Source organism: Populus trichocarpa, chromosome 17 (assembly GCF_000002775.5).
Source record: "Populus trichocarpa isolate Nisqually-1 chromosome 17, P.trichocarpa_v4.1, whole genome shotgun sequence".
NCBI classification, from domain to species: Eukaryota; Viridiplantae; Streptophyta; class Magnoliopsida; order Malpighiales; family Salicaceae; genus Populus; species Populus trichocarpa.
This window is the reverse complement of record NC_037301.2, coordinates 11,755,551-11,779,007: the sequence shown is the minus strand read 5'-3', so window position 1 is coordinate 11,779,007 and position 23,457 is coordinate 11,755,551. Positions and strand designations below refer to the sequence as shown.

At 33.5% G+C, this 23,457-nt stretch overlaps 2 protein-coding genes and 3 long non-coding RNA genes across 7 annotated transcripts; 2 read left to right on the top strand and 3 right to left on the bottom strand.

Annotated features, from left to right (window-relative positions):
• Positions 1-1,488: 1,488 nt before the first annotated feature.
• LOC18107422 (uncharacterized) lies at positions 1,489-2,389 on the top strand. Its single transcript, XR_002978653.2, has 2 exons — positions 1,489-1,905; positions 2,014-2,389. It is a non-coding gene; the product is annotated as an uncharacterized LOC18107422 (long non-coding RNA).
• LOC127904462 (uncharacterized) lies at positions 1,993-8,289 on the bottom strand. Its single transcript, XR_008057700.1, has 2 exons — positions 8,109-8,289; positions 1,993-2,109 (listed from the first exon to the last, which is right to left on the bottom strand). It is a non-coding gene; the product is annotated as an uncharacterized LOC127904462 (long non-coding RNA).
• LOC18107423 (uncharacterized) lies at positions 7,348-8,380 on the top strand. Its single transcript, XR_002978654.2, has 2 exons — positions 7,348-7,921; positions 8,010-8,380. It is a non-coding gene; the product is annotated as an uncharacterized LOC18107423 (long non-coding RNA).
• A 3,098-nt stretch (positions 8,381-11,478) lies between these two features.
• LOC18107425 (protein FLX-like 2) lies at positions 11,479-16,154 on the bottom strand. Of its 3 annotated transcripts, none has more exons than XM_024589342.2 (5): positions 15,995-16,154; positions 14,746-15,326; positions 14,278-14,423; positions 14,082-14,188; positions 11,479-12,404 (listed from the first exon to the last, which is right to left on the bottom strand). In XM_024589342.2, exons 2-5 carry the CDS (start codon positions 15,303-15,305, stop codon positions 11,763-11,765), a joined length of 1,455 nt encoding a protein of 484 aa, XP_024445110.2. In that variant the 5' UTR covers positions 15,306-15,326; positions 15,995-16,154; the 3' UTR covers positions 11,479-11,762. The 3 variants fall into 3 exon arrangements, with proteins under 3 accessions (XP_024445110.2, XP_006373488.3, XP_024445111.2); XM_006373426.3 differs by having other exon boundaries at positions 14,082-14,182; XM_024589343.2 differs by having other exon boundaries at positions 14,746-15,344; positions 15,995-16,144.
• A 3,712-nt stretch (positions 16,155-19,866) lies between these two features.
• LOC18107426 (uncharacterized) lies at positions 19,867-23,263 on the bottom strand. Its single transcript, XM_006373427.3, has 6 exons — positions 22,891-23,263; positions 21,904-22,237; positions 21,591-21,807; positions 20,657-21,194; positions 20,463-20,561; positions 19,867-20,281 (listed from the first exon to the last, which is right to left on the bottom strand). Exons 1-6 carry the CDS (start codon positions 22,958-22,960, stop codon positions 20,022-20,024), a joined length of 1,518 nt encoding a protein of 505 aa, XP_006373489.1. The 5' UTR covers positions 22,961-23,263; the 3' UTR covers positions 19,867-20,021.
• Positions 23,264-23,457: the final 194 nt, after the last annotated feature.

Sequence of the window (23,457 nt, the reverse complement as noted above, 5' to 3'; positions counted from 1 at the left end):
TATTGTTCATTTAATAATTCTGTCATAACTAGCCCCACTTAACCCATGATCTGACTTGATGGTGAACACTTGTACAACGACCGATAATTGACTGTGATTTGTGTAACTATCCCATAATGGTTCGTCAGAATCTTTCAAAAGATAAAAAAACATGGTCGCATGTACATTATATTGTTCATCTATGATTGGACATTGACCGGCATGACTTTGATTCATTTACATAGCATCCATAATCATATTCCTATAAGGATTATTATTGTCATCTAAAACTCCATGCATATTGTAAGAACTAGAAGTTGACCCAACCATCCTTTCTACCATGGTATCGTGAGGAACATATGGTTCTTCTTGTGCATATATACCAACACATATATTTCTCAATGAACTTTTTCTGTAGAAGATGCATTATTACAACATCTGAATAGAGAAATCTTTTTTTTACACATCTTGCATAGACATCTAATGCCCCCTCCACTAATATTTCTAGGATTAGATAGTGCATAATTAATAAAACTCTGAACTCTATTACAATAATTCATCCTCTGCAACCTTTAGGATGAATCTCTATACATCCATAAACGATTATCTATTACTTATATCAAACATATATAAAATAATTATGACAAAATGTATTAATTAACTACGTACGTTAACTAAATAAATTTTAAAAAATATTAATTTAGATCAAACTTATTCAATCTATTTTAATAGTACTCTTAATTCGTTATCAATTCTTTACATAAATTCAAATTTCAATATATTTACCGAAAATTTCAACTCGACAACAAAATTGACAAAATATAAAACGGATCCGTTAAATAAGTAATTATTTATTTCATCACAAAACATCTAAGTAAGAAATTCCACATGAGTTTCATTAATTTACAAACAAATATAATTTTACAAAATCTAAAACAAACCCTAACATGTACAAATCATAAATCCATATAATAAATTTGTATGAGAAAAAACTATAAAACAAGTTAACACCCAAACAAAATACATTTACTACAAAAAAATTTAACATTTTAAAATTGAGTTCAAATAAAAAAACAGGTAGATTTGCTTATATAAAATAAAGAATCATCAATAAAATTTGAATCTGAATACAGATGCTGATAAACTGAGTGTTGTGATGACCGAATTTATTGTGAAAAGTTGAATTGTGTTGAGATTAGAAAGGGAGAGAGTGATTGTTTGTTGTAAAAAAAAATACATAATAAAAAAAGAGAAATGAGAGAAAGGAAGGGAAAAGAAAATAGTTTGATTGGCAAGTCATAAATTAAATATTATTAATAACATTATTTATATAATAATTTTATCAACAATTTTATCATTCGTTCTGTCAATTATTGTGTTCATACCAACTTTAATAAATTGGTATGAACACATTGACCTCAAAACTTTTTTTTAAAAAAAGAATCGTATCTTCTAAATGAGATAAAATCTATAATTGCAAAATTATGAGGCCCAGAAAGGTATCAATACAAGGGAAATGTATGATTTCTTAAAAAACGATGCGTACGAAATCTTGATTTAGAGATAGGTTAGATGAATTTAAATTAAATACCACAAAACACACCCAATTAACTCTCGAGTGCATTTAATTAAATGCCACAAACTATATTTTATATATGCTCAAGAATTTGCCAGAGAGGTCAGAAGGTCAATATAGCTCTCAAGTATTGCGTGGTCTGCCTTCCAAGCTCTTAATGCTTACATTGTGACCTCTCACAGTCACTTGCATTCATTCATTTCATCTCCCCAACCCCTCCACTTCTCCTCTTCATTTTCAGTGTGTACCACCATATCTTCATCCTCTCTCTCCAACCTTGTGCTAGTGCCATAGATTATACAGTCTCTCGCTCTCCTTTTCTTGCTTGTCTACAAGTTATCTTCTTGCAAGTAATAGTTCCTCAAGGCACTCTTTCTTCTCTTTTCTTGATCTACTTTTTTTATGGCTTTTTGTGTTTTTCTAAAAGGTGCTGATAGTTGTTTTTTTGTGGCTAACAGGTGCTTTAAGGTAGTGGCTGGCCATGATGACGATGGGACTGGGGAGCTTGGTGATGAACTTGAAATCGAAAATAAGAAGTTTGAAGATGAAGAAACCTTATGATAAGATTGAGAAGAGTGATAGCATGAGAGTTGAGATAAGAAGCAGGAAGGCCAGGAAGCTCGTTGAAGAGACATTGAAGATCGCTGATTCTCCAAAGACCAAGACGTATGCTTTCTGATCAGTACTGTTCTTGATCATGATCATCTCAGATCCCGCAAGTAATTAGAGGGAAGACATCTCGTAGTTGTGTCATGTTTTGATGTTCCTTTCTTTCCTTCTTGATTAAGCATGTTTTAATTATAGAAGATGATACAAGAAGGTTGCCTTTAAATTTGTTGGGGGCATGCGTTACTCTTATTTTCTTCTTCATCTCCATGGCTAGTTCATACCATAAGCACATATAAATAACCCCATTTCCCTTAATAAATCCTTCTGATGCCCAGCATGACTTGAATTTGCATTACATTTTGTACCTCATCAATATCTCTATCATGTGGTGGCACAAATTGTGCCATAAAGCTATCCACCTTAAAAACATGTCAAGATAAATTCATGGTACACATGTAGCAAGGCTCCAGCCAAAATATGTCACGAAGTCATGGTCCATGGATTTTCACGATGACCATATATATATCAAAGAGCTCAAGGATATGATACAAACAATCTCAAAAATATTATCACAACTGAGAGCATATGGTGTGAATTCCTCCTGGAGCTTGGGATGCTCCAAAACGAGATAGATTTTCTGTATATTCATAATTATGTTGTTCATGATCATGGGCCATCTTCTTGCAGGCTATATCACAAGGTTTAAAGACTTGTTCTCTTTCATTGTAGGGCAGCTAACATTTGCTTAATTTAAAGTAATAGATCATCATCCGTGAGAGAATCCTCCTCTACGTATTTGTTAAGGCAACAAATTAAGAAGTAGAATATGCCTCCACTGTTTGCTTATGATCATAAATAAATAAAGACCTGTTCTCTTTCATTGTAGAGCAGCTAAATTCTGCTTTAAAGTAATAGATCATCATCCGTGACAGAATCCTCATATAGGTATGTGTTAACTAACAAGTAGAATATGCTTAATTTTCCACTGTTTGCTTATCATAAATAAAATAACTACGTACTTCCTAATTAAAAGCTGCATTAATCCTTAATTAGGCCAGTACTGCTAGCTCGGGATGGCGTAATATAAGTAAAATCCATCAACAATTCAACATGTGTGAGTCATATACATGATTTAATGAGAAATTCGAAAATTAACGATGGTTTTCGTCTTTCTTTTAAAATGGGAGAAGAGGTGAAATATGTGAAAATAATACAATATATAGGTCCATTTTAACTATACTTATTTTTATATATTTTCCCTAGATATGAAGTCAATATCTCAATTAATGTGGAATATTGGGAAGGTCTGCGATAATATTTGGGGGAAGAAAGATGAGAGGAGGACAGAAGCAAAACAACAAGACGCTGGTGAAGGTGAAGAGGATGGGGAAGATGAACGGGTATTTTGACAAGTTTCAAAAACAACAGTTTTTTGTGTGAGAGAGTAGTTAGGAGGAGAAAAACTGAGTTTGCAACCCACTAAAAAGCAGCTTGATGTTGCTTTTTAGGTTGAACACAAATTATAATGGATTTCACAAACATAAACTTATATTTAGAATATAATCAAACAACTTAATTTTGTGTTTTGCCACACAAAAGCAGAAATAGCAAAAAAAAACCCATAATAAAAATAATTATAATATCAACAATGGTTCGTTCAAGTGATTTGATTTTTATTTTTTTTAAATAAGGTTTGGAGTTTGAATTTTATAAATAAAATACATAATCACTTAAAGAACTTTATCCTTTAATGACCCAACCCGGTTTGATCAAATTAGTTAGGTTTCGTAGACTTCTAGATAACAAGATTTAGAAAAAAAAAAAAAAGTTATGGTCTTTCTGGTAAAATGAGGAGGAGAAGAGGTGAAATATGTGAAAATAATAAAAGGGTACACATTAACTATACTTATTTTAATATATTTTTTCCTGGATAAGAAGTAAATATCTCAGTGTGAAAGAATTTCAAGTTTGCACTCCGGCCTCTAACAATTTGGGAGCTGACCAATATTGATAACCCACCAACTATATATATGTTCATATTATGGATCATCGTTAAGTCAATCCACGTTATAAAGCTAGCTAATAAAGACGACAAATAATTAATCCATGCCTGAAAGAGTACTACGGTCCAAGGTGATAAGAAGTGATGAATGATAATGGAATATAAAGCATAAAAAAGGCGTCCATATCGCATCCCACTTGCCCTTTCAATATTAATATTAGCAAACTATCTAGATGGTAACCCTATGATAAGAGCTTGGAATCAAGAGGTTTGCTTTTTTTGTAGTCTCAGGTTCGAGCCCTGTGGTTGCTTATATGATGGCCACTAGAGACTTACATGGTTGTTAACTTCAGGGTCCGTGAGATTAGTCGAGGTACTAGCAAGCTGATCCAGACACCCATATTAAATTAAAAATATATATATTAATATTAGCAAGATAGAATGTAAAGGGAAAGGGAGGCTAAGAATATTCATACGAGACAAAACATGGAAAGTTGGTCATGATGTGGCACTTATTTGGACATGAAATCAAGATTTGAAGGTGGACACATCGTGTGTTCAAGAATCTTTTATTTATTTATTTTAAAAAAGAAAGTCCATTCTCACTTATCTTCCCCTATATTTTTATTTTATTTTATTAATATGAATATTCAAATTAACTTGTATGCACTTCGATTAATTCTACGGGTTCTAAAATTAACGATTATGTAAGCCTTCAATAACTAGGTGTGATTATTTTCGGTTCGGTTCGGTTTTTATCAAAAAAAATAACCAAACCGAAATTATTATTTAAAAAAAAACCAAAACCGAACCAAAACCAAGTCAAACCGACCGGTTTTCGGTTCGGTTTTTTTAGGGCAAAAACCGGTTCAAACCGGTTTGGCTCGGTTTTTTTCGGTTTCGGTTCGGTTTTTTTGGTTTTTTGCTTATAAAACCGAACCGATCTGGTCGGTTTTTTCAAAATTTTAATCGGTTTTTTTTCAGTTCGGTTATTTTTTTCCGGTTTTCTCGGTTTAATCAGTTTTTCGGTTTTTTTGCTCACACCTACCAATGACCCTAAAATTTATAAAACTCGAACTGGTAATTTCAAAATACAAATTTAAAAATTGATCAGTTAAGCTATACCTCTCAAAAATTTTGTTTTTATATTTTAGAGAGAGGAGTGTCCACATAAAATGGTACACGGCAGTCCAAGAGGGTCGCGAAACAAAGGTGGGTGGTTCAAGAAAATCCAAGTGGTAAGAATCTTCATTTATTGTAGAACTAGACAAGGGAATAAACACAAGAAGGAGTGCATATGCTACATTCATGTCCATACAAGCAAGACCTTGTCTCGTATTGCAAGGAGTCAATTGATTATACAGTTCTCGAGGTTTCTTAAATTAAAAACAAAATTCAACTGCCCTGCACAATAGAAAGTGCACTAGTTATATGATTTGGGTTTTGATGCGGGTGGGATAAGTTTTTTTAAAAAAAAAAACTAAATAAAATATTAATATATTTATTTAATGTAAAAAAATTAATATGCACGTGTTATTAATATATTTTTTACATCAAGTAAAAAATATAACCGTGAATCACAAAATCAAAATTTATATATAATAAAATATAATAAAGATCATGTGTATTAATAAAAATATAAAATTTTAAGTTAATTTTTAACGTAGTCAAAAAATAAAATAATATTACAATTACTATAGTAAAATACTATTTTTTTGTCCGTGTCGAATAAATTTTTCAAAACAAAAAGTGTAAAGAAAAAAACATTAAAAAAAAATATTACAAAACAATAAAAAAATAAATGGTATAAATAGGTTAAATGTAAGAATAAAAAAATAATATATATTTTTTTAAAAAAAGTATAAAGATGAAAAAAAAAATAACAAAAAGGAATGATGTAATCCATTGTCGGCCATATAAGGAGATTTAGCATCATTAAATAGCGGTGTGCTACTAGATTTTTCCTTTTTAAGTATTTTCTTGATTCTCTCTCTCTAGTTCCTCACAAAAGCTTCATTAGGTTAAAAGCTTATCATTAGGTTAAAAGCTTATATGGTTGTGTAATGTTCATTAAAAGAAGAAAAATGATAGTCATCTCACCTTTTTTTGAAGGTTGGAGGAGAGAGAAATCAAAAAGAAAAGTTTTGAGAGTTGTTTTCTATGTCTCCTCGATTAATGATGATGTAAGGATTGTTGGATTCAGTTAATTGAGGGCTTGTATAGTGATTCAAAACAAAGAAAATGGTGGTAGTCTTGCAGAAATGGAGATCGAATATGAGAGAAATCAAGGAGGGAAGTTTGAATTTAGAAAGAGAAAGACAAAGTTAGGGTTTTTGTGAGAAAAAGCTAGGAGAAGATGAATTACGTTCTTTTAAGGTTTATTTTCTACCTTTCAGCTCATATTCTCTAAAAACAATAATGATGGTTCAGGTTTTGGTGGAAGAGATGATAAATAAAGTAATTGTTTTTTTATCTTCAAATAACTTAATTTTATTTTGGTTTTTTTTTTTTTTTTTTTTTTAGTTTAACGTGGGTGTCATCGACTAATCCCACGGGCCCTGAAATTAACGATCATGTAAGCTTCCAGTGGCCATCATATGAGCAACCACATGACTCGAACTTGAGATTACAAAAGGAGCAAACCTCTTGATCCTAAACTCTTATCACTAGGCCACCACCTAGATGATTTTATTTTTTTTATTTTATTCTTTAGCCCATTGGACTTTTATTATTTAATCCCCAAGCAACTTCATTTTATTTTAATCCCTTATTTATTTATTTATTTGCACTTTAACCGCTTGTTCTATTTTACTCTCTATTTTAATTTTGAATTTTTTATATTTTTTTCTCACATAAACGACATTAACTTCAATTTGATTAAAGAAATAATTAAAAATCCCAAAAAAAGCATGCAAATAACCGATATGCATCGAAAACATGTTTTTTTTTAAAAAAAAAATTATTTTTAAAAAAAATTAAAAAAAGAGAGTTGAAATTGGATTACAACACTCCTACCTAATTATTATTATTATTATTACCACGTACACCCTTTGAAGACAACCAAGGAGCTAATTCCCCATATTATTTCGCAAACATCATATCTTAAATAACTTTATCACTCAAATTTCTTAAGCTACTTAAAGTGTAAAGTCAAACTCATCCTTCGAACAACTTGATGGCCTCTGTAAGCTGATGTCATGCCTCCCTCCATTAACAAATCATTTGACCTTTCTCCTCTGTTGATCTTGAAATTTAATATTGCAGTACTTTTGTACACGGCAGGAATTTATTTTTGCAGCCCCTCGGTCATGCTGATTTCTAATTATTAATTAGGACCACACACACACACCCCCATTAATTCCTGACCAGGGTTTTTATTTTAATTTAATGTTTTGTGCAGTAGTAATCTGCCACAGAAGTGAATTTATTTTTAAAAAACAAATTGAAGTAATAGTTTTTTTGTTTTTTTAAATTTGTTCTTGAGATATCATCGTATCAAAACTATGGAAAATCATAAAAAGCTATAAGTATTGTTTGTCTGCCTCTACAGTTACATACATTCACTCATTTCATCTCCGTCACTTGTTCCCTTCCACTTCTTCTCTCCTCTGCTCTCCCTGGTTAACTCCTCTTCGAAAGTGGTACCGCCATTCACTCCTTAATTTTAGTCCTCTGATAATTATAAGAAAACAATCTTGCTGATTTCTTTTCCCAGCTAAAGTTTTATCTTCTTGCAAGTAATTCCTTTGAGGTAGGTAGGTAGGTACTCTTTAGCTTCTTTTCCCTTTTTCATCTCTGTGTTTGTTTAAAAGCGGTTAAAATCATTGATTACTTGAATAGCAGGTAATTTTAAATAGCTAGAGCTAGCCATGGTGATGATGGGACTAGAGAGGTTGATGGTGTTCTTGAAATCCAGAATGAGGTTCTTGAAGATGAAGAAACCTTATGATAAGATTGAGAAGAGTGAGAGCATGAGAGTTGAAATAAGAAGCAGGAAGGCCAGGAAGCTCGTTGAAGAGACATTGAAGATCGCTGATTCTCCAAAGACCAAGACGTATGCTTTCTGATCAGTACTGTTCTTGAGTATATATTGAAGATAATATTTACATGTCCTTTCTCTTTTAATTATTAATTATTAATCTCGTCTTGTCTTCTGTTCCTCCATGGCTAAGCTCTGTCATGGATGATACAATAGCACAGCTCCATTCCCCCCCGATCCTTCTAATCTTGAGCATAATTGCAATTTACAACATTTTTACCATAACAAATAACTTCATCAATTAAAATAGCTGACGTTTATATATTGTGGCATAACTCTTTGTTGAATGCATGGGATCAGTCGAATTTACTTTTCACACGATCATTTTAGATTTCAATCCAAGTAGAGGATATATAGCAGTCATAACATGTAAAATCCACCCGTTTAAAATTAATTTTTGTTAGAATGGCTGCATGAAAATGATACAAATATACCCTGATATTGAAATTATACTAAGCACATACAAGAATGTGCCAAGAACATATCGTGTATGCAAGCAGTGATCCATGGATTTGCTATCTCAAGAGCTCCTGGTGTATGTAACTCAGGGCCTTGGACATTATCAACAACATATGGTGTGGATTCCTCCTTGGACGTGGATCACAAACCTTTGGGAAGTGATCATGGGTGGTCAAGTTTGAGTTGCATATGTATCACATGATTTGGACTTTAAAGACTTGTTTTTCTCAGTCATGAAGAACTTTCGGAAGCCATTAATAACGAATAGAATATGCTTCATGTGTTTCCTCATTAAAGCGATTCACTTAATTTGGTCAAATTACTTAAAAAAAGAAAAACCCTCTTCTTCTTTTTTAGTTTTATGGCTTGAGATTGTATCTTCGAGCAAGTTAATATGCTTCCTGTGTTTTCCCTAAAATTTATCAGCCTCTGATATAAACAGCTACGTACAGATCTGATCATCATTGCATATTATCCTTCTCTGACAACTGGGGCGCTGACACTGCAGCCACCCAAATACTTCATGTTCATGTGAGGATCATCGTTAACTGCTTGAATCAAAAGTTAATTCTGTCCACGTAATAAAGCTATAGAGATGATAAAGCTGTACTTAAAGATTAAGTGCTGGTGATATTTTTCAATGTGAGGTTACTCCAAGGAGTGATGAATAATTAATGGGATATAAAGCAGTAGTGAAGAGCTAAAGCAGCAAAAAAGAGCACAGATGACTTGCCCTTTTCAATATGAACGACAAGGAAAAAAAAAAAAAAAAGGCAAAAAAAAGATGGTCGTGCGATTAAGGATCATATTATTCATTATTTATCTTCAAAAAGTTAGTTGATTTTCACTTTCCACTAATTTAGAAAGAAAAATTTATATTTATGTATGTTTTGTTTATCTTAGTCAATGCAATGCAATGTTTTTAATTAGAATAATTATTTCTGTTAAAAAAAATATTTTATGATTGTTAAGTAAATTAATAAAAAAATATCAAAATAATATATCTATAATTAATGTAATAAAAAGCTAAAAAAATCATAAATATTATAAATTATGTTCAAAATCTATTAAAATATTTTAATAAAAAAATTGATTTCAATCGAGTTTTCATGAATAATTTATTATTAGTATTATTATTTTCAGATCAGATACATAATAATTAAAAAACAAAATTATTAAAATTCAAAAAAGATTATAATAATATGTAAAAATCATGTCAAAACTGAAAAGTAAGTGAATCTGGTAAATTTTTTTCAGAAGGTAAAAAAAACAAAGGCACAACACCTAGCCCACCCGTAACAGACTAGGCCCATGCGCCTAGCTCTGATTTCATTTTTTTATTAAAGGGATGGACAACAGGTTATGTACCCTTTATTTTTTGAAATAAAAGGTTATTGATGATGAATGTATTGCAAAACGATTCGTAAAACAAATTAACCGTTAGAATCTTCATGAATTATATAATTAAACAAGACAACTATCTATAAATACATTCTAAATAATCTAAATCTATGCCCTATGATCCCTAAGGGTGAACTATTTGTAAATTGTGTTGTTCCAGAAGAAAAAAAAAATGCATTCTTTAGAATTCAACAAAACAATAAACACTCATCATCAATTTAAAATTATAAGAAAAAATTAATGGATAATATTTTATCTTTCTGGCTATTAGTAATATAGATCCTACAATAACAATATTACTCTTGAGGACTCAACATTCTTTTGTAAATGTACAAAAGACTCATACAAGTTATATGATGATGCAAAATAATATGATTTAAAGAAAAGAAAGGAAGAAGAGGAAGAAAACATTAGGAAAAAGATGAAAAGAGCAGGAGAAGAGAAAAGAAAGGGAAGAGGAGAAAAAAACTCAAATTTTTATTAATTCATCAAAACCCTCCATAATATGAAAATTACATATAAATACCAAAAACCTCATCACAACCAACAATGAGGTTTATAGTCTACTAAATAAAATATCCAACAAAATAATATAAATTAAGCTCAATAATAAACCTAAATAAAATCAATTAACTTGGATGTGCTTAATTTTCTAACCAAAGAGCGACAAATTGGACAATATTTTATTGTTATTCAATCATATATGAATGTGAACTGTGTCACAAGTTTGATATCCGCACAAACTCTTCCGGTGTTGGAAAATACAAAAATATCCTTTAACATCAAGTTTTTTTTTTTTTTTTGCTTCCAATGATATTATGATTGTTTTATTATATAATTAAGATGAAAAAAATACTTATTTATTCCTAATTAAATTAGAAATGACAAATAAAGTATGTAAAAAATCTTCTATAACCTTGGAAGCCTGTACAAATGTTTTTAATGATTTTAGGTAGAAAAGCAAAATTATTACATTGTTTCAATAAATAAAGTCAATGGGTGTGAAGCTAAATTAATTTTCCAGGACCAATTAGATTTTGTTAATAGCACAAGTTAGATTGTAAATAATAATAATAATAAAATTGCGAGAAATTCTACAAACTACATTGAGATAAATTCATTCCTCATCCTTAAATAAAACTACAAAGAATTGATATAATTATTTTTATGTAGTTTATGGATAGCTACATTATAGAAATGATCCTCACTTTCATTAATCCGGAGTACTTCGATTTGTTAAGTACAGCAATTGATATTTCAGGCATCAAATTAACAATGGTTGCGAAAAAAACACTCCAGTTCCAAGAGAAAAGAAAGAAATTCATATCCATACTAGACCTGAATTAATGAGGGGCATCTAACAGCAAACTGCCAGGGAAAATCTCCCCTAACCATCACACTAGACACCGCAAATAGAAGCGAGAGGTGCAGAGATAGAATTGCTCAAAGATTGTAATACATTGTTGCAATATAACCCTTCAAAGCAGGGGATCAACATATGAGAACTATTGGGAAATTAGTGAACCTTGAGAAACAAGACAGGGAAAACGCGTAGCTGCTCGACCAATGCAGAATTTCTACTGGATGGTGCACCGTAAAACAATAGCTAGGCTTATAAACCAAAAAACCGGGAGAAAGAGGGTTTGAGAAAGGAGGGATGTTAGCTGATATTTCACTGCAAGTACATTATCTTAAGCTCATCTCCTGGCAGGGTTTGGAGCTCTAGCCGATGCCTCATACACACTACCAGAACGAGTTGGTGGCGTTGCAGACCCGTAAGGCATGTTGTTTCCAGCTGCCATTTGCCCATGTGGTCCGGCGACACCTCTAGCTGGTGCTTCGTACCCACTTCCAGAATGAGTTGGTGGAGTTGCAGACCCGTATGGCATATTGTTTGCAGGTGGTGCCACATGCCCTTGTGGCCCAGCGGCACCCCTGGATGCTGCTGCATCATAGCCAGCACCCCTGGATGCATGATAATTAGGTAGTCTCTGCGCATCATAACCTTGTCCTCTTTGTGCATCATATGCATGTCCTCTCTGAATGTCATAAACAGCAAGTCTCTGTGGATCATAACCGGGTACTCTCTGAGCATCATATCCAGGCCCTCTCTGAGCATCATATCCGTGTCCCCTTTGCATATCATAGCCAGGCAATCTTGATGCATCATAACCAGGTACTTTTGGTGGCTCATAGGCAGGGCCTCTTGGTGCCTCATAACCAGGTTTTGAGGGCGCAGCACCAGATTGAGCCCCAGCATAAGGAGTCGCAGTACCAGCACTAGCATTACCAACAGCACCAATATTTGCAGCACCAGAGTTATGAAGAGCAGGATGTCCCTGTTACATAAACCACAATTCTATCAATTCATTTTTATTTCCAGAAGCTGACAGAAAATTGAGCCATCAAAGGAAACAACAAAGACAACAGCAATGAAGACTCCCATGCTCAACAGAGTTGGCCCTGATCAGTTTGAGCCTTGTAATAGCATATGGTTAGTTTTGCCCAATCAACAGCCTTTTGTGTTGATTTTACATGGCAAAATCTGTGTTGCAAACATAGTTAAATATAGCAAGCGTTATGCGTGCCCCAAAATGTATTTTGGTTTCTTCAGGCTTGCTTTTGGTTAACCGATTCTAAGTTTACAATTCACTTATGACAAGCAGTTACATTTCTTCAAAATGTCACCACTATCAAATTGATTATTTTCCATCTGTGTCCCAAAAACAGGCTTTAATTGGGAACCACTCTGGAGCCAATTTTGTACCAACTAATTCCAACCGCATAATAGCCATCAATTGCAAACATTAGCTACATTACCAGCTTCACTATATAGATGCGCTCCATGTCCAACCTGAAAGAGACTACTAGAGGGTCTAAATTATAACAACCTCGATTCTTTGGCAGGCAAGTCTGAAGTAGCAGTAACCAAACAAAATTAGCCATCTGATACCATAACTCCAATTACAATCATAACTTCAATTACAATTATATCTGGCCAGAACTTAAAATGAGTCACACCAGAAAGAACACTTTGGAAACCAGTTTTTGATTTTTATGATCACCAAATATCTGCCTTGTTTCTAGTTATAAGCTCTTACTCATTCATACTTGAGATAATTATTCTGCCTCAAATACCTAGGAAAATCTTCAAAGAAACAGTCGAAAGAATATCAAGATATTCTCTCAGGAATAGTTGCCTATTTTTGTTTTGCTGTATTGTTTCTTTCCCTTTGATAAATTCAATTTCAGAAGCAATCAAGTTCCTGACATCCAGAAACCACCTCCATGTTTTATCATCATTGCAGAAGCAGTTTACACGTGTTTCTCTAGTTTAGTATCATTCCCTCACGTTTCTGAAGCTTCACACATAAGCATATAATTTATTCCAAATCTCAATGTAAGATGAAAATGCAACTTGCATACTTGCCAAGAAATATACAGCACCAGTTCACTAATATGCATGTCAAGGATTTTTTGCATCCACCAGAAAACTTGCATGCATTTTAAACTGTCTTTAAATGTATAAAGAACCCACGCCAATTCTTACAATTAAGGGATTCTAAATAATTTACCAAAGAAGAACCCATTGATAAGCCATTCACAATTCAGCAATACTCATTTGACACACAACCACAACAATGATGATGACGACGACAATGATGATAACCTAATAAGCCCTAGATTTAGTTTCCAGGGAAAAAAAGAAAACAAAATTTTAATGTCCAGCCTAATGTCATGATGGAGCAATGAAATCAAAAATCAAGAAGTTAGATTGTTGTTCAGGCATAATCATCTCATTGAAATTAACCTTATTGCATCAACTATCTTTACTAATAAGGCAAGTGAAGACAGAAAGAGGAATCAACAATACATTTTCTAATGCATATCTATAGTATAGTTCACCATCCCTTCGTAAGTACATTAATGTTAATAATAAAAACCGATAGGATTAGAGTATCAAAGAGACCGAGACATAGTAACTATGACAACCGTCAAAGTGGAATTTGACTCACCTGGCTTTGCGGAATGCCATAGCCATCTTCGTATATATTTTTTCCTGCCGGATGCCCAGATGCCTCACTCTCGTTCCCAGCGGGGCCACCATAAGGCCCTCCTGCAACTATATACAGAAAATGAACCTCGTATAATATGCAACAAAATCTAGAAAAAAAAGGAGCTCTAAATGAGCAAAAGAAACAACAAGATTACCATTTCTTATATCAACATTCGCTGTTTTAGTCAATTCTGATCTAAGCTTTTCCAATTCCCTAGACATTGTGATATAGTTCTTCTCCATCGTCTGAAGTTGCTCAAGGTGGTCATGAAATAATTTCTTCTCGTAATCATATGAAACCCTACACAGTCAACACGATAAAAGATGATGGAATTTTCATAAGTGAAACCAAATCATTCATAAGAGTTAACACACAAGCATGTTCAGCTTAGAAATGAAAACTGTAACACTGAGGAAAAATGAGTCCAACAGAATGATTTGCGGGTAAAATTACTCAGGAAAAGTGCACACCATCAGTTAAAGGAAACATTAAGTTGGCAGAGCAGACATGGGTATAACAATGCTTTAGAATGGAGCATTTTTTAAAGACAAATGTTCAAACATTTAAAATTAATTTTTACCAAGGTAAATTAAGAATCAACAAGATAAAATAGAACCAATACCTGCATCGTTGATATTCCTGTCTGAGACCCTCGAGTTCTGACATCAGAGCAGGAATCTGCTGCACATCTACCTGGGCCCTGTGAAGATCCTGACTCAACTGATGAATTTTAGACACAAGTTCCTGCCTCGTTACAAGCAAATTCTCAGCCTCTACCCGTGCCTGCTGCAATTCCAACCTTACAGGCTCTGCGTCTTTCAATTCAGTTTCCATCTTGCCTATATTATCCACAAGTCCCCTCATTTGTTGCTCTCTTTCAGCCTTGACAGCTCCAATGTGAGCATGTAATAACTGCAACTCATGTTGAGCAGCAGCAAGTTCTTGTCTCAAGGTTCCATGAGTTGCTGCAAGTCTCTGGTTCTCCGTTGCAAGTCTTTGCATCTCTCCATGTTGTGCAGCAATCTTCTGTTCCATAACTTCCGGGGGAGGCAACATCTCAAAAGGAGGAAAAGGGCCTTGCGGCAGACGTAGTCCTGAGCCAAATGAATCAGGATGAACTATACCAGATCCTGGAAGAGGACGCCTTAAATGAGGAGGTGGAATTCGACCTTTACTCGCCATTTTAGCTTAACTAACTCTGACCTGTATCAAGAAACCATACTGATAAAATCATATGAAATAATCAAAGCAGCATTACCAAGAAACACTAGAGTTACTTTCTCCACATTCTGCACTCAAAAACAGTAAATAATTATAGGAAGAGCAATGCGCCAAAGTGAAATCATAAAATTTCCATTTAAAATCAGTTCCTCAATTCTATTCACGATCAAGCATCATGGTTAAAAACACATCAAAAGCTGGAATAACACAGCATATAGAATTCGTGTGACAGCAAAACCAAAAAAAAACCTCCTTCTAGAATCATAAATTCCATGTTACATCATATTTATTCAAATTCAATCAGTACCCATTTTATACAGAAGCAATAACAGTCCCATGCAATTCAAGACCTCAAATTTCAGAATAAAATGTATTTATCTGCAAAACCCACCTCTTAAAATTAATCCCGGTTCATAATCTATAATCATTAAATTTAATACCATCAAAAAATTAAAATGTTAAAACAAAATCCCATTTTTTTAATTCGATGGAATTGAGCTAATTATCCAGTAATCATTTTTTTTAAAAAGAATTTACTGGTGTGCTATATTATTAAAACATAAACTGAAACGAAATAAATAAACAAAGAAAAACAAGAAGATGAAAATCGAAGATAAATGGAACAAGACGGTGAAGTTGCTGAGGATTACCTGAAAGGAGAGGCTGCAATTGCGCGATAACGGATGATGAGAAAAAAAAAATACAGCACCAGCGATTTGCTGATACAGAAGAGAGAGGGGGGAGGGGGGGGAGCTCTCACGTTAATCACTCACAGCTACAATATTTACAACCAGGGACCAGGACTTGCTGTTACGACGACGTTTCTACATTTGTTTTGTGCGAGGGGTTCTCGCTTCTTGCTTATTACCCTAAGTATCAGTTGAGTTTCAATTCTTTAAATTTTATCCATTTACCCTCAAATGCAACCAACATTAACTGTCTAATATTAATTAAATACTATTTTGAGTGAAATTGATAAAAATCAAAAGTTCTGGGACGTAAATTAAAAATGGGTTATCATCAGGACTGAATTGAGGTTTACTTTTATGCATGCATGCATGTATATGTGTGTGCATGTATTTTTTTTTTATTTTTTTAAATCAATTCTAAATAATAATATGAAAAGCTAGGCTTCGTGATAAAAGCTAAGCCTTGGAGTTGGAAGATAGCAAAAATGCTTATGATTATTCAAATGAAAAAAAAATCCGAAATATAAAAAAGATATTTTGGCTACGTGGTTAAGTTATTACAATATTCCACCCTATAAGTTGATCTAATTAATGGTTCGAGTCCCTAAAATTACTTCTTCTTCTTTTTCTACCCCCGGGTAGGGATTTTTTTTAATTAATTTTCATATTAATCAGACCAAAAGGTCTTTTTAAGAATCATAAAAAAAAGGCACCTCCATATCGGTTTAAGAATTTAATATTTTTTTTCTAAATTATGTCCCAATATTTTAATTGTCGAGGCAATCTCTCTCATCCATACTCCATCAACTCATTGATAATATAATCTCTTGAAAATATATTTTTATGGCATATGCTCGTGGATATTCTAGATTGGAAAGGATGCTGGTTAAATTTCCAAAACCAAACTATTTATTACCCTACTATATTAGAAAATTTTGGTTCATAACACCGAGGCCCCGCTTTTTTTTTTTTTCAAGTTGTTTTTAGACTAACCGAATCAGTTGAATTACGTTTTATGTTGAGGCAACTTCTAGATGGTTTAATATTAAAATCAAGTTGGACAAGGAATCGAGTCTTGTCTTTTTTTTACTCTTAATTTCATCATCAAACTCCTTTTAATAGTCATTTGAATTGTTTTTAGACAGGTCAAGTCGATTAAGTCACGTCGAGGCAATTTTTATATGGTTTAAAATTAAACTCGGACTAGGTAAAGAACCAGGTCGAGAAGTTTTTTCCTATCAATTTCATCCTTTTTGTCTCAATATCGTCCTTGGATTTTTTTTTACCGGTTAATTAGGTTGCCTATAGACCAGCCAAGTCGACCAGATTACATCAAAATAACTTCCTCACGGTTTAATTTTAAATCTGGTCTAAACAAAAAGTTGGATCATAAAAGTTTTTTCGATCAATTTCATCCTTTTTTATCTCAACTTCAATCTCAGACTTTTTATATCGATCAACCAAGTAGCCTTTGGATTGGCTAAGTAGACTAGTTCATATTGGGACAATCCTCACACAGTTTAATTTTAAATCCGAGATATAAAAAATCAAATCATAAGATTTCAAGGTTGTTTGTTTGATCATGTTTGATAACAATGTCAAATAGTTATCTACGAACTAGATTTTTTTATATTTAAAAAAATTAATTTGACTTGCAGCATAGCGCAAAACTATAAACTGGTATCTTACTAAATATTATTTGCAAAATGTTTTTTATATTAAGTAAAATAATGCAAAACCTGTTTAAAATAAGGGGTTAGGTTTTCTCCCCCAAATCAAAATTATTCTTCTAACTTTCTTTCTTATTTTGTGGAGTTTTGATTAAGTTTAATTGAATCAGCTTGAACAATTAGGTTTTGATTAAATCATTCATATTTAACCAAGTCAACAACTTAGACGATTCAATTAAAACTTCAATCCAATTTTGATTTCTAGATAACTAGTTTTGAATTAACTTATTAAATTCAATCATGATCTAAATATGAGCTCAATAGCAAGTATCAACGATTGAGGGAATAGAATATATATATATATATATATGTCTGTGATATAATACGGTACAAACTAAAAAAAAATTATAATGTAAAAAAAAAAGATGTAGATATATATGTTGGTTGTGTGTTTTAAACAAGGAAGAGAAATAGGTTATTCAGGTTATAAATCTAATTGGTCTAATAAACTAAACTAGTTTCATTTAATTATATAATAAAAAAAAACAATAATAGTAAATGGACTGGATTGAAAAAAATATAATCATGATAACCTATACAAAAAAAATACTTGCCAAAAGAGAAAAATTATGTAGCTCATTTTCTACTCAACTTAGTGTTAAAAAATAAAATTAAAACAAAAAAAAATAAAAAAGATGACAAAAAAAATAATCCAAATCAACCTGAGTTATATATCATGTTGAACTTGCATCTTAGGTCGTGGGGCCGATATAAACTCATTAAAAGCAAATTAAAAAAAAATGATACTCAATTCCCAACAAGTTCAATATAAATAAATGAAATAAAAAAAAAATCAATTTAAAAAAGAAGAAGAAGAAACACCAGCAAAGCCGAGTAAGTCCACCAAACCCTAGATTATGCAAACGAGATAACCTAATACAAGGGAAAGCATGAAAAATTATGAAGTTCGGTTCTCAACCTAACCCAATATTAAAGGATAAAATAAGAAAAATATTCAATTTAAAAAAACTAAAAAAGTCCTAAGTCAATCCTAGTTAACCCGTCAAATTCGCGACCTAGATCATGAAAGTGAGACAACTTCATAGAAATACAAACGAAGAAAATCATGAATCCTACAAATCCACCATTAAATGATAAAATTGAAAAGAAGATCAATGTAAAACAAAAGACCTTAAAAAAAGACCAATAATAACTTGAGTTAACTTTTCAAACATGTGATCCGGGTCATGAGAATGGATCACTTCATAAAACAAATCATGAAGTCTAGCTTCCAACAAATTCATTTTTTAAGGATGAAATTGAAAAAGAAAATCAATGTAAAAAAAAATCTAAAAAAGAATCGATCTCAACTTGTGTTAACCTTTCGAGTATGTGTCAACTTATGTTAACCTTTCGAGTATGGGACTTGGGTCACGAGAAAAGGATCGTCTTATCGAGAAAAACTATGAAATTCAATTTTTAATCAATTCAATATTTAAAGATGAGATTGAAAGAAAAATAAATTTAAAAAAAAGGACCCATAACCAAAATCAGCAATAAAAAAATAAAATTAAATTTGACACCAAAAAAAAAATAACACGAAACCTTTTAATTTTGGTAAACCCATAGGAAAGGAGAGAGAGAGAAAAAAAGTTTATTTGAACCTTGTCATCACTTCCCTGTTAACATGCATCGGACCATCGGTAAGAGCTCATCACGTCGCTTCCAACATAACTAATGATGATGGTGTTCCATCATCGAAGAAAGTCATATGAGCCACTAAGCCATGCATCATACCATTAGCAAGAGCTCGTCGCGTCACTTCCAATGCAATTGATGATTATGGTGTTCCATCATCGGAGGACGCTGCATGAGCCACTAAGCCATGCATTGGACCATTGGCAAGAGCTCGTCACGCCGCTTCTACCACAATCACGATGATAGTGTATGTCTGTGTGTGTATATTGTTGTTATATTTTTTCTTGTTATAAAACGTCACTCTTTTTTATGATTCGACCCCAAGGGTTTGCAACAAAGAAAGATAAAATCAAAGCGTATAAACTTAAGACATCGATATAACAAAGAGTGACGTTTTATAACAAGAAAACAAATTATTGTGGTGGCAGAAGACAGAACCACTGATTCAGACCAAGGCAAATGCTGTTGTCTAAGTCTCGTATTTTATTGAAAGCCTAATTGCAACAACTAAATTTCAATAAAAAGCATCTAATAGCAAAAAATCTCTTGTTCACCTAACAAGAAAGATTTTCTCCTTTTAATCTAAAATGTTCATCCTACATAGCACCACCTGTACCGGCTCAATTTCTTGTCACCTGAGGAACTTTGTCCAATGATGCTCTTATTTTCTCCTCATCGAATGACAAGTCAACCATCTTTCCTTGCAAATACTTCTCATAAGATTTCAGGTCAAAATGGCCATGTCCACACATTGCCATGAGAATAACCTTTGCTTCTCCAGTCTCTTTACAATGCAGTGCTTCCCTTATGGTAGCAGCGATTGCATGAGTTGGCTCCGGTGCTGGTATCAGTCCTTCCGACCGAGCAAATTGTATGGCACCTGCATTGAAATAGAATTGTAAGCTTAGCGTTTTATTTATTGCCTCCAGGACAACTTATGCATGGATGATGGATCCCCACTTCTACAATCTGACTGTAAATTTCACAGTTCATTAATAATTCTGCTATCAACATGAATGAAACTTGTATCGGTGCTGGTCCATAAGGAGGAAGACAGTTACCTCGAAAGCACTCGATCTGAGGGATTGCCATTGCTTCCATGAAACCCAGTTCATACACATGAGAAATTAATGGAGCCATGCCATGGTAACGCAATCCACCTACAGAGTAGAAAATGTATTGCAATATAGGATTAGAAGAAGAAGAAAATGAAACTTTAAACATATCTGAGTCTTTAATAGAAACATCACATTACCAGCATGAATAGGGTCAGGAATGAAGTCATGTCCTAGAGTGTGCATCTTCATTAATGGAGTCATTCCTGCTGTATCTCCATAATCATATGCGTATACACCTTTTGTCAGTGAAGGACATGCTGCAGGTTCAACAGCTTTTATGACAGGGTTGATTTTCCCATTGAGCTTCTCTCGGATGAATGGGAAACTGAGTCCTGCAAAATTGGACCCTCCACCAGTACATCCTATTATCACATCAGGGGTTTCACCAATAGCCTCCATTTGTTTTATGCACTCCTCACCTATGACTGTCTGATGCAACAAAACATGATTCAGCACACTCCCCAAGCAGTACTTGGTGTCAGCATTTTTAGCTGCAACCTCTACAGCTTCTGATATAGCTATTCCTAAACTTCCTGGACTTGACGGATCCATCTGGAGAATTCTCCTACCAGTCTCGGTAATGCTTGATGGAGATGGGTGTACCTTTGCACCCCAGGTCTCCATCATTAATCTACGATATGGTTTCTGATCATAAGAAGCGCGAACCTGCCACACCTGTACAAGGATTTAGAAGAAGATGCCAATGGTTCAAGTTAGGAATAGTAACAAAATTTAAGTGCAGGATCAATGTATTTTAAAACCAAAAGCTTCGATAGGCACTTGGAAGGTGAGCTCTGAAATAAAATAGCAGGGCTGTGGCTACTTTGCCTAGACGACCCTTTCATATATAATTAGATTTAATCTAGCCATCCCCTCGTTAAAGGAAGAATATTTTACTGACCATGCAATACACTGTCCTCGTTGCTATAGAAATGAGGAATTGAAGTCGCGAAGTTCATGATACAATAGCTCTTTAGTTAACCGAATTATGAGTAAACCCGATTTGATTCAACCTATTTCAATGCGTGAAAATACTTGTTGAGATTGATGAATAACTTAAACATTGTCTACCTCACAGTCAAGACCAAATAAGCTGCACGCAAAGGCCAATGAACATCCCCATTGGCCAGCACCAGTTTCTGTCACAACATTCTTGATGCCTTGCTGCGCATTGTAAAAAACTTGTGGGACTGCAGTGTTGGGTTTATGGGATCCGGCTGGACTGCCACCTTCATACTTGTAGTAAATTCTGGCAGGTGTATCGAGAAGCTTTTCCAACCTCTTTGCTCTAAATGCAACAAAAATCATGTAAGATACTTCTGACCAGGGGCCAGGAACAAAAACACCTTAACGCATAGTCTATGATTGTAATATCAGAATAAACCTGATCAATGGAGTTGGGCGCCAGAGACTGTAAATATCAAGAACTTCTTCCGGGATATCTATGAACTTGTCAGTGCTTGCCTCCTGCCTAATCAACTCATCAGGAAATAGAGGAGATAAATCTTCAGGTTTGACTGGTTCAAATGTTTTAGGATGCAGTGGGGGAGGAGGTTTCACTGAAAGATCTGCAACAACATTGTACCACTGATGAGGAATGCCAACCGCTTTCAAATCAGCATTCAGAGAAGCTCTTGCTCTGACTCTGCCTCCATTTGAAAGCCTCGGATGCCTAGGCCTCGTTTTCAACACAAAAGACCCAATACATTGCTCCCAACCTTATGAGAGAAACAAAAACAAGGAAGACAAGTCATTGACAACATATTGAGCAATCAATATTTAGGAATTTCGTGTTGTGAATAAATCTGTCCACTACAAATCAATACAGGAGAGTATTTGGCAAGTAATGGAGAACTGCTTCAGTCTGAGTAGCCTTGACAAATAAAAAGATGCAGAAATGGAAAAGTGAACAATTCTGTAACTACTAATTCACATATGCAATCTTATGCAGTAGCAGGAGCCTTTTGCCTAATCCTTCGCAGAAAGTATTAAGGGAAACTGTTCTGAACACCTCTGGACAGGGAACATCTACAGTTATTACCGCAACCACCAACATTTTGCACGAAAATTGAGCTGCCTTATATGCTATACATGACACAGTGGTGGTTTTTGAGTTAGATAAAAGCTTCATTGACCAATTTTCTTGAACTTTCCAAGTTCAAGAAAGATGCAGGCAAGTTAACTTCAGGTTACCAAATTCTTCAGCAGACAATCCAGTAATCAAAAGTTTTCACATGATTAAAGAAACTGCAAATTTGGTCTGTATCAAGTCAAATATCCATAGAAGCTCAAACACAACAACCTAACAAGTACAAGATCATAAAAGAAAAAGAAGATCGCAAGAAAAGAAAGATGAAAAAAGAACTTTTACCTCTGATGGAGATTCTTGATGGGCTTGAAATGAGAACTGGATCTGCTATGAAAGTTGCTTGAATGGCCATATCCAGCTAGTGGTTTTCTCACTTCCAAGTTGGTCAGTCTTAGACCTTGGAAATGATATTCAAAGTATAGACCTAGTACTAATATGTTATTCAAGTTTTTGGCACATGCAAGATGAGTAGACGCCTAATTTAATGTGCATTAATTAAATAGACGCGATCATGTGGGAAATGAAGTATTGTGTGGTTGAAGTGCTATGAACTGCACTGTTTTTCTTTCTTTTTTCTGGCAGTGTATGCACTGAATTTGGATGGACTCACCTGGGAAGACAGGAACATTTGCCTGGAAGTAGAAGCAGCCGTGGGGCACGTCAACCAAACCTCAATGTAATGATTGGATATATATAAAAGAAAGAAAGGTAAAAACAATGGAGTTATAAATATATTGAATTGAAAAGAAAATAAGTTTATCATTGAAAAAATTTGAGGTGGATTTTTATTTTATCATTTTCAATTCACATAAAATTCATCCATATATTTTAATTTTAAGATAGATTTAA